Below are 12,730 nucleotides of genomic sequence, written 5' to 3' on the forward strand. Positions count from 1 at the left end.
CTGCTACAATTGCTTTTACCTTTTCTGCCTTTCATCCAAACATCCAGCTCATGTGAATCAATTAGGAAAAAGTAAATGGTGAATTCATGAACTGACCCATTCATACATCCATTATTGAAATACAATGTGTTCTTTCTTACTTTTTCCCTTAACCAACACCCACAGAAGGTCAGGGGGCCACGGGACCTGAAGCTTCAATATAAGTTAGTAATTCTAAACAGGATGAGCCATTAACCCTAAAGTCTTCCCAAATGGACATCCAAGACAGAACTTTGAAGACCAGAGAAGTTCTCTCAGGTTCCCTTCAACCAACAGATTATATGTTTACTGAGTAATTGTAACATTTAAGTTGCATGATTCACAGGCAAAGTATCCACAAAATTATCACCGTGTTTTTATTTTCTCCCTCATGTACTCACCTATCGTTCAAAAACACAAACCGTTTTCTGCAGCTACTAATTGGAATGGAGGGTTCCATATTCTAATCAACTGCTATTCAAATAAAGCTTCAAATTATTGGGATTTATTATTCTGATTTGTGACTATGATTTAGCCACCTGGAGACTGAAGCTTGATTGTAGGTGACTGGAGTTTACTGTACATGGTGTTTAACAAAGACCCATACACGGGATTAATCAAGAACAGAAAAGCCCATGGGCTCCAAGGGAAAATGGCAATTAGGAATAATGATGAGCTCAGTGACTGTCTGTACTGGATTTTGCACCTTAGCTCCAGAAGAATGATGTTTTGTTCAGCTGTATACATGCCTATGGTTGATTGACAATAAACTTGAAATTGAAAGCAATGGGTCAGTGCTCAATCTTAACCAGCACTTTTGACTTCCTCTGGATATGACAGTGTTTGTTTTACTGATAAATCCAAGAGCTTGGACATTCATCCAGAAACTCTCCAGCATTTCTTTGATGCTTGAGAGATGGGAACTAGAATCATAGGAAGATAATTATTTGGAATAAAGAAGGGCAGACAAGTTGAGTCTGGACCCTGGGATTTTGATTAAATAGTTTTTTTTATTTTCTATGTCTCTGACACAAAATAAACCATTCCATGCAATTAATTCAGCACAAATGCATTTTATTCTTATGTTTATCAATTAAATAATACACCAAATAGCACAACAAAAACATCATTACATGCTGTATACAAGAAAAGAAATTACAAGAAACTTGCACTTAAGTATTTACAGATGCAGCCAAGATCACAGCTAATGAATAATTCTTTGAAAAGAGGAAATTGACTCATGCTGTGTAACAATAAAAAATCTGTAGCTACAACAGCCCCGCTTTACATTTTCATAAATTATAACAATAATATTCATAATTAATCTTTATGTTGCTAGATCCAAAAATTAACAATTTTAAAATTGTTAACTCTACAACACCAAACATATATTTTTATAGCAACATTTTGTTTTAGCTCAAACTTTTTTTTTAAAAAAAAAGAAACACCGATCCCAAAGATTTAAAACCTTTCCATTCTGTGATTTACATAATTAAAGCACTATTCAAATTATGTTTAACCATTATGCAATTGAGTTACTAGCTTTGAGGACTTGTTTGATGACAGTGTTACAAAACAATTTCTGAGATCCAATCAATACTACAACTGCAGTAAACAACACAAACAAAATGCTGTTGGAACGCAGCAAGCCAGGCAGCATCTATAGGGAGAAGCACTGTCGATGGTTCGGGCCGAGACTCTTCTCCCTATAGATGCTGCCTGGCCTGCTGCGTTCCACCAGCATTTTGTGTGTGTTGCTTGGATTTCCAGCATCTGCAGATTTCCTCGTGACTGCAGTAAACAAATGTCTTTAACACTTAAAAGTTTATTGGGAGTAACCTCTAAATTGGGACCAGAATTGTTCTACATGAACAGTGACTCGGAAATAGAACTCGAGTGAGACAAGCCATTCCAATGAAATTTGATATGATAAAGCTTTGGGACAGCCCCAAACACCTTGCTCAACATGTGAATTGATCAGCCCGTAACAACACTGATCACAGAGACCTGAAGCGTAAAAAAAACAAGACTTTCATTCAACAAATCAGCCTTAAATATCTTACAATTTTTCCACACAATGTGCATGAGAGTTGTGAAATAAATTACATGGAAGGCCTAAAGTAGTCAAGAGAATACATAGATTTAAGAAGTCAATCTGAAAAAAATCAGGATTACGTGGTGAGAAAAGAATTAGATGGAGATATCTATAAAAGAGAAAGGGCTTGATTAGCTATTGTGGTTTATTGACCATATATTCAAAGTACTTTCACATGTGAAATCTTAAACAAAAAATCTCAAATGCATACACAATAACTTACATCCCTACAGATCAAAAAACATCCAAGATCATGAGGATGAAACAATTTAAGAAATTATCAAGTGGAACTTTGTGGATTGTGCAGCACTCAGATCAAGAACGAAAGCGTCCAGGGATTGGTAGTGAGATCAATAAGGCAAGCACAAGCTAATGGCCCTTCTTCAGTTCATACCAACTATACACTCCATTCCAATCTTAGTTTTTGATAAGATTGATAAAACCCTTAAAAGAATATGCCAAGTTGTTCCTTTCGGGTCACCAACCCCTCTGAGGCCTTCACTTGATGAGTAGGATAGAATTTAGTCAGAAGATCTGCCAGAGACTGCAGTCTGGCTTTGGAGTCATCAGCTTGCCGCAATCGTAGTGCCGCTGCCCAGTTTCATGATGATCTGCTGGCAGTCATTGACTGACCGCTTGTCTCCGAGTTTCTCCAGCGTGCGCGCAGCCTCAGCTAGCATGATGGCTCTCTGACCCGGAGAAGAGAGAAATGAGAGGGGAAGGTGGCGGCATGCCAGCAGTATTGCTGTCGCTTTCTCTCTCTGGCCAGGAAGAGCGTCCAAGTCACCTAATTTTTTTAAAAAGTACAAAGTATTTTTACAGCTTTGATTAGCATGAGAAAGGATCAAATATTGGAATGCACCTACTTCCTATTCTACATACAAGAGATAACTTTTTTTAAATGTGAACCTCAGCAAGATGAACTGCCTCAGATAACAAAATTAGCACCCATAATGTAATCACATCAAAGAGAACGAGTGTGACATTTGGAAAATGATAAACAACATTCACGGACAACTTAAGGAGATTAACATTTTTAAGAGCGGATAAATCAAACTTTGATCAAATTTAACCCAGGCTCTTAAAAGAAGCAAGTCTTTCAAAATATTCTTTGGCTACAGAGAGCTGGAAGTCTACTGAGGTGAAACCAGTGTTTGAAGTGAAAGATTGAAATAAGTCGACTAAGGATGGCCTGAAAATTTGAATAAATTGCAGATGCTGGAAATCTGAAATGAAAAAAAAAACAGAAAATGCCAGTAAATCTCAGCAGATCAGACTGTATTTGGTTAAGAGATTTGGTTAACATTTCAAGCCTGGATCCTTCATCAGAAATGGGAAAAAAAGAAAGAAACTAATATCTAGCAGAGAAGATGGAGGAAGGTAATAGGTGGAATAGAGGGTATTTCCCTAACAGGATGAAATAATAGAGTAGTTAAGCTTATTTGACTGTGGGCAATGTTGTCCATCTGTATATAAAAAACAGAATGGGAAAAACAAGAAAAGAGAGTAGGCAAAAATAGTCACTTCTCACACAAAGAGTTTCAAGTTGAAAAATTCAATATTGAGTTCTTCAGGCAGCAGAAGACTGCTTGCTGAAGCTTCTGTTGGGCCTTTGTTAGATCTGTTGATGCACCATCAATAACTCTAGGAGACTGTAAGTGAACGATAGGCTTTTATTAACAGTGAAAAGGGAGCACGACATGTCAAAGCCTGAGGGAGGAGCAGTGCCCTAATCGCCTTTATACAGGGGTCTGTGGGAGGAGCCACAGGAGCAGTCAGCAGAGGGGCGTGTCCAGACAGGTATACGTAGTTTACCACATCTGTGCAGGAGGCAACTAACAATGTGGCATTTAGATGGTGAATTAAAGCAGCAGGCAATCACCAGCTCAGGCTCACTCCTGCAGACCGTGCAAAGTGATCACCCAACCCGTGTTTGGTTTCTTCAAAGTAGAACAGGCCACGTAGCACAGGTGAGGCCAACATCAGTTGTGCACAGATTGTTAGAAACAATTCTGAGGAATGGCGTAAACCAGCATTTAGAGCATCAGTGGCTAAAGAAAGGCAATCAGTATTGACTTGCTCGGGCAGTCTTGAGAGTGACTAAATTGAATTTTTTGTTATAGTGACTAAGACAATGAAACTCCAATAGTCCTGAATTCTGGGACTTTAGTGATGCCAGACTGGCAGATTATCAGACTTCATTCTATTAATACCACACACTTTTAATTCACCGTATTAAAAACAAATGTTGCCTAGTACTATAAGTTTTTCAGCAAACCCACTGATTTTAAAAAATGGGAAGCAAAAGAAGATGGATTTAAGGGAGCACAGGAAATGGGGTCCCAGTGAGTGGGTGAGAACAGTATCCAGTGATTTGTTGCCAAGCCACTGAAATTTCCAAACAATGGAAAGCAGATTAGTGGAGTTTTACTCTACATAGTGTTTAACATGTGGAGTTGATCAGAAAAGGAAAAGCCCAGGAGATCCACGGGAAGGTGGCAATTCGGAATAAAGATTGACTCAAGTGTCATAAAGTGATTGGTAATGGTCAAGGGAAGTGTTAATGAATAGAGCAGAGTGCAATTGCATTTTAGAACAAGTCTAACCATCAGTTACACCTTCCATTATTCTGGTGACAACTGAACATATACGGATGGGTACTAATTAACTAAATTGGATTTGAGCTGCCTCTTGTGACAGGACACATTATCAGGAACTACTAGGGTTTTCAAGTGCTGGAGCAGCCTGGCCAGATGCTAACCGACTTCAGGTAGGTTTCAAATAAATTGTTCGGTACTACAGATAGTCTAGTGATTTGCAGTACAACCTATCTAATACAATATGCAACACCACTTTACAAGAAGTGAACAGCAAACTTAAAAAAGTGATAAAAGAAGTCCTCAGGAGGTTATTGGGAAGGAAAAAAGAGCACAAGACAGAATTATTGCAGTGGGGGAGACAAGGGGATAGAAATCTATACCTGATAAAAAGAGTGGAGAATGTAGAGTTAGGGTAGAAGGTGGCAAACTTTACACCGCATGCTGTCGGAGCAGTGCTGCCAGGATAATCGAGGACACAACCCACCCAGCCAACACACTTTTTGTCCTTCTTCCCTCCGGGAGAAAGTTCAGGAGCTTGAAGATTCGTACGGCCAGACTGGGAAACAGCTTCTTTCCAACTGTGATAAGACTGCTGAACAGATCCTGACCCGGATCTGGGCCGTACCTTCCAAATATCCAGACCTGTCTCTCGGCTTTTTTTTGCACGACCTTACTTTCTCTTTTCTATTTTTATTTATGATTTATTTTTTATTATATAAAAATTATATATAATTTTTATTATATTTACTATCGATTTGTACTCCAGGGAGCACGAAGCACAGAATAAAATATCGCTGTGATGATTGTATGCTCTAGTATCAATTGTTTGGCAACAATAAAGTATTACTTACTTACCATGATGGTAAACTATAAATTAGACTTTAAGAGAATTTTGGTGCAAATCAACAATTCATCTTTAAACTAAAAGCTCTACTGAATGCAATCTCTAACATTGATTTGGGTCTTTTTTTGTGTGAATGTTTATTTCATTTCTAAATAACGGTAAAGTAAATTAAAAACTCCATTATGTTCGTAATAACAAAACAAATGGCCTCCTGTAGTATTACCGTATGGAGAAGTATCAAAGCTGAGGAGAGGATGCAGTACGGATTTACTGTAATAGGAGTAAGGAGGTGAAATCTTTCTTTAGAATTGAGAACATTAAGGAGACAAGGGAAATGGCATTTGCAGGGTTTTGATAAAGATGTCAAATCTATTTTCACTGGCAAAAAGGTCAGCACAACATCGTGAGCCATAAGGTCTGTACCAAGCTGGACTGCTCTATGTTCTAACAGATAATAAGTTTAAGGTCACTTTTCAACAAAGCTAAAGCGTGATGAGAAGAATAAATGCAATGAGGTGTTACGATTTAGAATACTCTGGCTGGGAGGACAGTGGACGCAGATTAAACAGTGATGTAGAAAATGGAATTCGGTTAAAAACTTGCTAGAGTGGGGAAAAGAATTTCAGAGCTACAGGGAAAGAGCAGGGAGTGGGATGATTAGGGTAACTCTCCAGGAGTGACACAAGCGCAATAAGCCAGGAATATAAAATGGTGCAAAAAAGCATTAAAAACCATTTTAAACATATAACAGTCTTATCAAAATGAGAGTGGATTGTACACAAAAACCTCCAGCAGTAGAAGCTGGAAGACTGGTTTAGAGTGCATTCACCTTGTTGGACTGGGTTTGGAGTACGTCTCCTCAGACTATGCTCCAGCAGCTGGTGTGTTCTTGTTGGACTAGCACCCGCCATCAACCTCACTGTTGTTTCATGCAAAAACATCTGAAAACAATGCCAGCAGAACAAAACTATTTAAGAAGAATATTACACAATATGTTCTGTTCATCCAACCCCCTGAATTCACTCACCTACAGTGGCAACAGTAAAGAGAACACTGATTTTAAAATGATCATACTCCTGTATAAATTTCTCCACAACCCTATCCCTCTAACTTTCTCCTGCAGCTTCTGATCCCAATAACTGTCCAAGTAAACACATTCCAGTGAGGAGGAAACATTAGAGCAGTTGTAGATTGCGGGCAGGGGTCTCGTCAGGAAAAATATGCTCTTATTTTACACTTTACTATATCCACCCACGCATTGAGTTTTGGCCAGCTGAAATGTTGTGGCTACTTTGTGATTTTTAATGTTGCCATAGAAGTATTTCTGAGTCTTCTTCATAAATGAATACTTAACATCACCATAAACTAGATGTCATCAATTGGAGCTTTTCAATCGTTTATAGGATTAGAGGAAAGCACCTTTGTTGTGCAGATATAACATTTATCATTGTGATTCTCTTGTCTATTCGTCACTCCCCACCAATCTACCTCCTGACACTTACTAAGTGGAAGAAGAGCTACTCCCACCATTTCACCTCCTCCCTCACCTCCATTCAGGGCCCCAAACATTCCTTCCGGGTGAGGAAACACTTCACCTACAAATCTGTCAAGGTGGTCTGCTGCAACTGGTGTTCCCGATAACGGCTTTGTCTACATTGCTAAGACCTGACGTAGATTGGTGGACCACTTTGTCACGCACCTTCGCTCCATCCACAACAAGCACGATTTCCCGATGGCCAACCATTTAAATTCCAATCTGGTCCATTCCCTCCTCTACAGCATGACAGGGCCACTCACAGGTTGGAGGAGCAACAGCTCATATTCCGTTTGGGTAGCCTCCAATATGATGGCATGAACATCAATTTCTCTCACTTCTGGTAATTTTATCATCTCTCCCCCTTCTCTCATCTTTCGTTCTCCACTCTGGCTCCCCTCTTACCATTTCTCTTCTCCTCATCTCCCTATTGTCCCCTCGGATGCCTCACCTCCTTCCCTCTCTCCTATCAGATTCTTTTTTTCAGCCCTTTACTTTTCTACCCATCACCTCCCAGCTCTCACTTCATCCCCCCACCCCCCACATACCTGACTTCACCAATCACCGTTCAGCTTGTACTCATTCCCCTCCTCCCACCTTGTTACTCTGGCTTCTTCCCTGTCCATTCCAGTCTTGATGGAAGGTTTTGGCCCAAAACATCAGCTGTTTATTCACTTCCCTCAATGCTCCCTGAAAGTTCCTCCAGCATGCTGTGTGTGTTGCTCTGGATTTCCAGCATCTGCTGAATCTCTTGTTTAATATTTACCTTTCTGATGTGGGACATTTTCATTATGTGGATTCAATCATCAACTTATCCATGTCGCTGGGGTTGAATTTCCATGAAGTGGATTCATGCCTAGTTATTATCCTGATTAGTCCACACTCAGCGTTTTAATACTACAGTTGATTGGACTGAATTCACTAAAAACAATGTTCTAGAAGTCACTGGTTGAAGAATTGTGCAGTCATTGCTGATAAGCTCAAATGTGGTTGGCAAGACCTGTCCTGGAGTGCACACTCAGGGACAGTGGACCTTATTTGATATTTCTAGAAATGGACCCTATTTATATCATTCCAATATCTCCTCTTTTTATAAAAGATCTATTTCTATTGATTTACCACTTTTAATGAAGTGGATGAAATTCTGAGGCAAACAGATTACAAAAGTAAACCATGTCTCCATTAGTTTAAGATTAGTGTTTCTGCAATGCCATCACTAAACCAATTCCACACATTACAATTTTATTGCCATTTACTTTACAACAGGTACACAGAGAAATGAGGATACACATACTGAGGTCTGTCTGTTCTGGTGTTAAATGGTAAAGACAGTGTTGCTATCTGAATTGCATAGGCTTTTGCATGGCCTATGCCTAATTCCACACCACATTATCAGTCTTTCCTCTCTCCAAACAATCCCATCAGTGCCATTCCTCCAATTATTTTCCCAGCATCCAGCTTTGTACACTACCATCAATTTACAATTATCCCATCAAATAGCACATTTACGGGTGAGCGGAGCAAGCCACACCACACAGGGGTCACAGCGAGAATATGCAAACTTCATACAGAGAGCACTTAAGGTCAGGCTGCTGGAGATGCAAGACAGCAGCACTAACATCTGTGCCATGGCCATCCAAGTAACAAACATTGCTTTTACATTTTGTGTGAAGTTCCCCGAGGCACAAATAGGCTTGATTTGACAATCACCAACACTAAACTGCTGCCTGCAAGTCTTGGACGTGTGTTTTCTGGAACATACCAATGGGACGGTGCCACAACCGTCACTAGACTTATTAATAAGCCTAGCAATGACTCCACAACAGCGACATGCTTTCTGCTGGTACTCTCCAGCACTAGTCAATGAAAAACACCTCTAAAATACTCCATCAAATCAGACCTGGGGCAAGATCTGACAACCCAGTGATTTCCAAGGGGGTTCTAGGCCTTTGAAGTAGGAGATGAGGGTAAGATTTTTATTAAATATTATTTGCTTTAGTTTAATGTGGTTAATCACCTATTTTTAATTAACTTCATTGTCAACTCTTAAATTTTGTCCAGTTTTAACTATTTATTAAAATATTTCAGTGACATCTGAAAGCTATATATAATTTGTTAAAAGTCAAAGCTCCATCTGCAACTTTTTGTTCGCTGAATCAGTTCTGAGCCTTTCACACCACACCGTGTCCCCTACGGCTGTGCTGTCATTTGAACCAAGCTGCTCAACTCGAGGTGGTGAAGGGGTAATAGAATACCCACCTCAGGCATGTGCAAGAATGTAGGAACTGTGGATAGTGAGCCCCTCCAGACCAGTGAAGTCTATGACTGGCACTGCTTTCTTAACAAAATATTGATATTGGAATCAACTGTCTCAATGAATCAGACCGATTCAGTTCCAACTTAATAGGGGTGCAGTATAAGTAATGAAAAACTTCTGGGCAATGTGCTTATGATCTTCTGCCCCAACATGTAATAACTGGCGAGATCTTGCACATGCTGAGTTTGCTTACCTTACGATGTGCTGGTTTAAATGTCTGGCCGAGCTTCCTGAGGCTAATCAAGTCCTGTTGGAATCCTTTTAGTTCTAGACTTGAGGCTTGGTACGTCTCGCCCACAGCCTGGCCAGAATTTGTCTGTTTCTGCCACAAGGTGGTACGAATTGAGAGCAAAATGTCGCAGATCAACAACTGGATTGCCTGCAAGTACAGAACGAAAACAAAAACGTCACCTCTTGACAGCTCAGCAATGATGGCCATTTCTCTGTTTTATTAAATAATTTATTTCACACCGTTACCTTTTTTCACCAATTTTGCAATAATAATCCAATTTAAAATAAAAATTAGACAAAGGGCATTTAAAAACAATTACAGCAAATTATTAAATCAACATTATTTGATACAGTAACACTCTGATAATCCAGTACCCTTAGCACTTCATAGTATTGAAGTAGCAGTTTCTAGACTTCCACTAAAACATAAAAGTGCCCTTATTTCACTTTTTTTAACATGTTTCACAATAGTATAATCAATGTTCCAGTAAAACTGATGAGGTTAAAGGGAGTGGGAAATACACAAAATATACAAGAGATTTACCAGAATGTAGCCTGGATGAGAGAGCAAGCTTTATGAAGATAGGCTGAGTGAGCTAAGACTTTTCTCTCCAGAGAAAAGTGCAGATGGGATCTACAAGATGATAAGATTGAGTGGATAGCCAGAGACTTCCCCCCCCCCCCCCCGAGGTGATTGGAGGAAAGTATAGAGGGAGGGAGGTCAACACTTAAATACACTCTCCTCCAGTATAGGGGGAATGGATATTCCGCTTAAATTTTTTGTAAACAGGGTGATGAGTGCACGGAACATGCTGCTAGGGGTGGTGATAGAGGCAGATACATTAGGGGCATTTGAGAGACTCTCAGACAGGTGCATGGATGATAGAAAAATGGAGGGCAATATAGGAGGGAAGAGTTAGGGTATGTTAAAATGTCAGCACAGCATCGTGGGCCAAAGTGCCTATACTGAGCTGTAATGTTCCATGTTCAATTTGAACTGTGGCTCTGGTTATCCAACCTCCAGATGCATACATGGTCTGCAGTCCAGACCGAAGCCATAGCTACAGTCCGATCACACAGCCTAATTGCACACTCTACTGTCGATTCATGTTTCAGACTGATGAGTGAGCCAGATACTGAATGATCAGCATTTCTGAATAATCAAGGGCTGGATTATTGGTGCCTTAGATTGTCATGTCAAAGGTATTATCAATGAAATATTAACTTTATGTTCAAATGATGTAATTTGTGCCTATTCCTAGTACAGTGGAATAATGTAATATTCTGGTTAATTGGGCCATCAGTTAATTGGGACAGATGCTTATTTGAGACAATTCTTAAAGAACAAAAACTAATTGAGAAACTAGTCAAACTTCCCTTTGTTTATTTTGGACTCTATGTCACTTAATGGGACAGGAGACTAATAGTTGCCGAACAGTTTCTAACTAGCATCAGTTGCACGCTTTTGTGTAGCCATTAGAAACTGCACCATGCTTAGAGGAAACAGCTTTTAAAAAGCCTCAGTTGTGTGTGATTGTGTTATCCATTTAGGCTGAAAAATGCCGATTCCAAAAGCAATGATTTTTGAACATTTTGTGCCAGGAAATTTATTGTTGGATTACAAAACTACATCATGAAGGAAGGCAATGTAAGCAGTCCGTTATCTGCATGGATGTCTGCACTGATTTTGTTCATTTACAGTCAATCAAAAGAACACAGCAGGGTACATTGGATGAATTCCCCCTTCAATAACTATTAGGAACTATTTGTTCTGAATTTCTTTTAAATACTTAACTTGTTCATCCTTATAAATACATTTTTAACTATTTCCGTGAAACTTCAGCTTATTGGACAGCCACTTACTTGGGCCAAAATTACTGGTCTCAATGTGTCCCAATTAACTGGAATCCACTGTATTTATTTTAAAGATTTTTCCATAAATTATAATTTTTGATTACATGAGTACAAATACTGGAGGTATTTTAATTCACACTATACTCGCAAAATTAAATATTTGAATACACTATGGAGAGCTTATTTAACGTCATTTTAAAGCACTTTCACAGCTAATAAATTACCGTTTAAGTATAATGACTTGTTTTGTGAGGAAAGCTGGCAATCAGCTTCTTCTCAACAAGGTACAATTAACAGAATCACACAAATTGCCAGTTAAAATTTTCCAGTTATGGTGGTTACAGGAAAAATGTTGCTCTTCAAAAAGAAATTGTGGAATCTTTATGTCTATTTTAAATTGGCAAATAGATTTTTAACTTAGCAATGGGAATGCAGTAATGAAATGATAACCCAGGTCAAGTGTATGGAGATGGGCTTGAATATAACCTTCTGGAGTTGAAAGTGATGCTAACTGTGACACATTGAATTTGCTTAAACTTATTTAACTAACTTATGAAATATTACTGATTAAATCACCACTGGATTTAAAAGTTAATTGAAATGGGCCAATAAACAATGGCACAATCTTCCTGGTCAGTAGCTGTCAGCAAGGATTAATGAGCAAAACATGAATTTCAGTATCGTTCTTTGGGGCTGTACACTGACCATTCATAATTGATGCTGCATGAGGTTAAACTGGAAAAAGTAATCAAACACCTTCTTAAGAGAAGGGCACACAGCTGCTGACTCAGAGAGCCCAGGTTCAATCCTAACATCTGTGATTTTGCACACTCTCCCTGAGCCATGTGGATATTGCCACCTTTGTGAACTCTAGATTCATCCCACATCCTGAAGATTTGCAGACTGGTAGGATAATTTACCATTGTAAATTACCTTTAGTTCGTCAATGAGTGATGTAATCTGGAGTGGTGTGGGGGGTGGGGGGGGGGGGGGGAAGCCGACCAAAATGTAGGGAAAATTTAAAAAAAGGGATTAATGTGGGATTAGTATGAATGGGTGGTTAGCACATACTTGGTAAGCCAAAGGGCCTATTTCCATATTTTATGTCTCTATCACGTGGACTTTTCTTCTGGGAAGTTTAGAGTAATGTGAAAGTCTGTGATAAGTGCCAAGATATGAACTGAAACAAAAAAAATTCAAATTTTAATGGCAAACTGAAAAGACTGAATGGTGTGGA

General features: G+C 39.2%; 1 protein-coding gene across 1 annotated transcript in view; it reads right to left on the reverse strand.

Moving 5' to 3' along the window:
- Positions 1-1,075: 1,075 nt before the first annotated feature.
- srebf2 (sterol regulatory element binding transcription factor 2) overlaps positions 1,076-12,730 on the reverse strand; it is a 63,237-nt gene continuing 51,582 nt past the window's right edge. The window contains exons 17-19 of the mRNA XM_059953756.1: positions 9,602-9,787; positions 6,387-6,498; positions 1,076-2,900 (exon numbers count right to left, since the gene is read on the reverse strand). Of these exons, the coding sequence (XP_059809739.1) occupies positions 2,680-2,900; positions 6,387-6,498; positions 9,602-9,787 (519 nt within the window). The 3' untranslated portion in view covers positions 1,076-2,679. The remainder of the gene's footprint in view (positions 2,901-6,386; positions 6,499-9,601; positions 9,788-12,730) is intronic.

The sequence above is a fragment of the Hypanus sabinus genome, chromosome 29 (genome assembly GCF_030144855.1).
Source record: "Hypanus sabinus isolate sHypSab1 chromosome 29, sHypSab1.hap1, whole genome shotgun sequence".
Taxonomy (NCBI): Eukaryota; Metazoa; Chordata; class Chondrichthyes; order Myliobatiformes; family Dasyatidae; genus Hypanus; species Hypanus sabinus.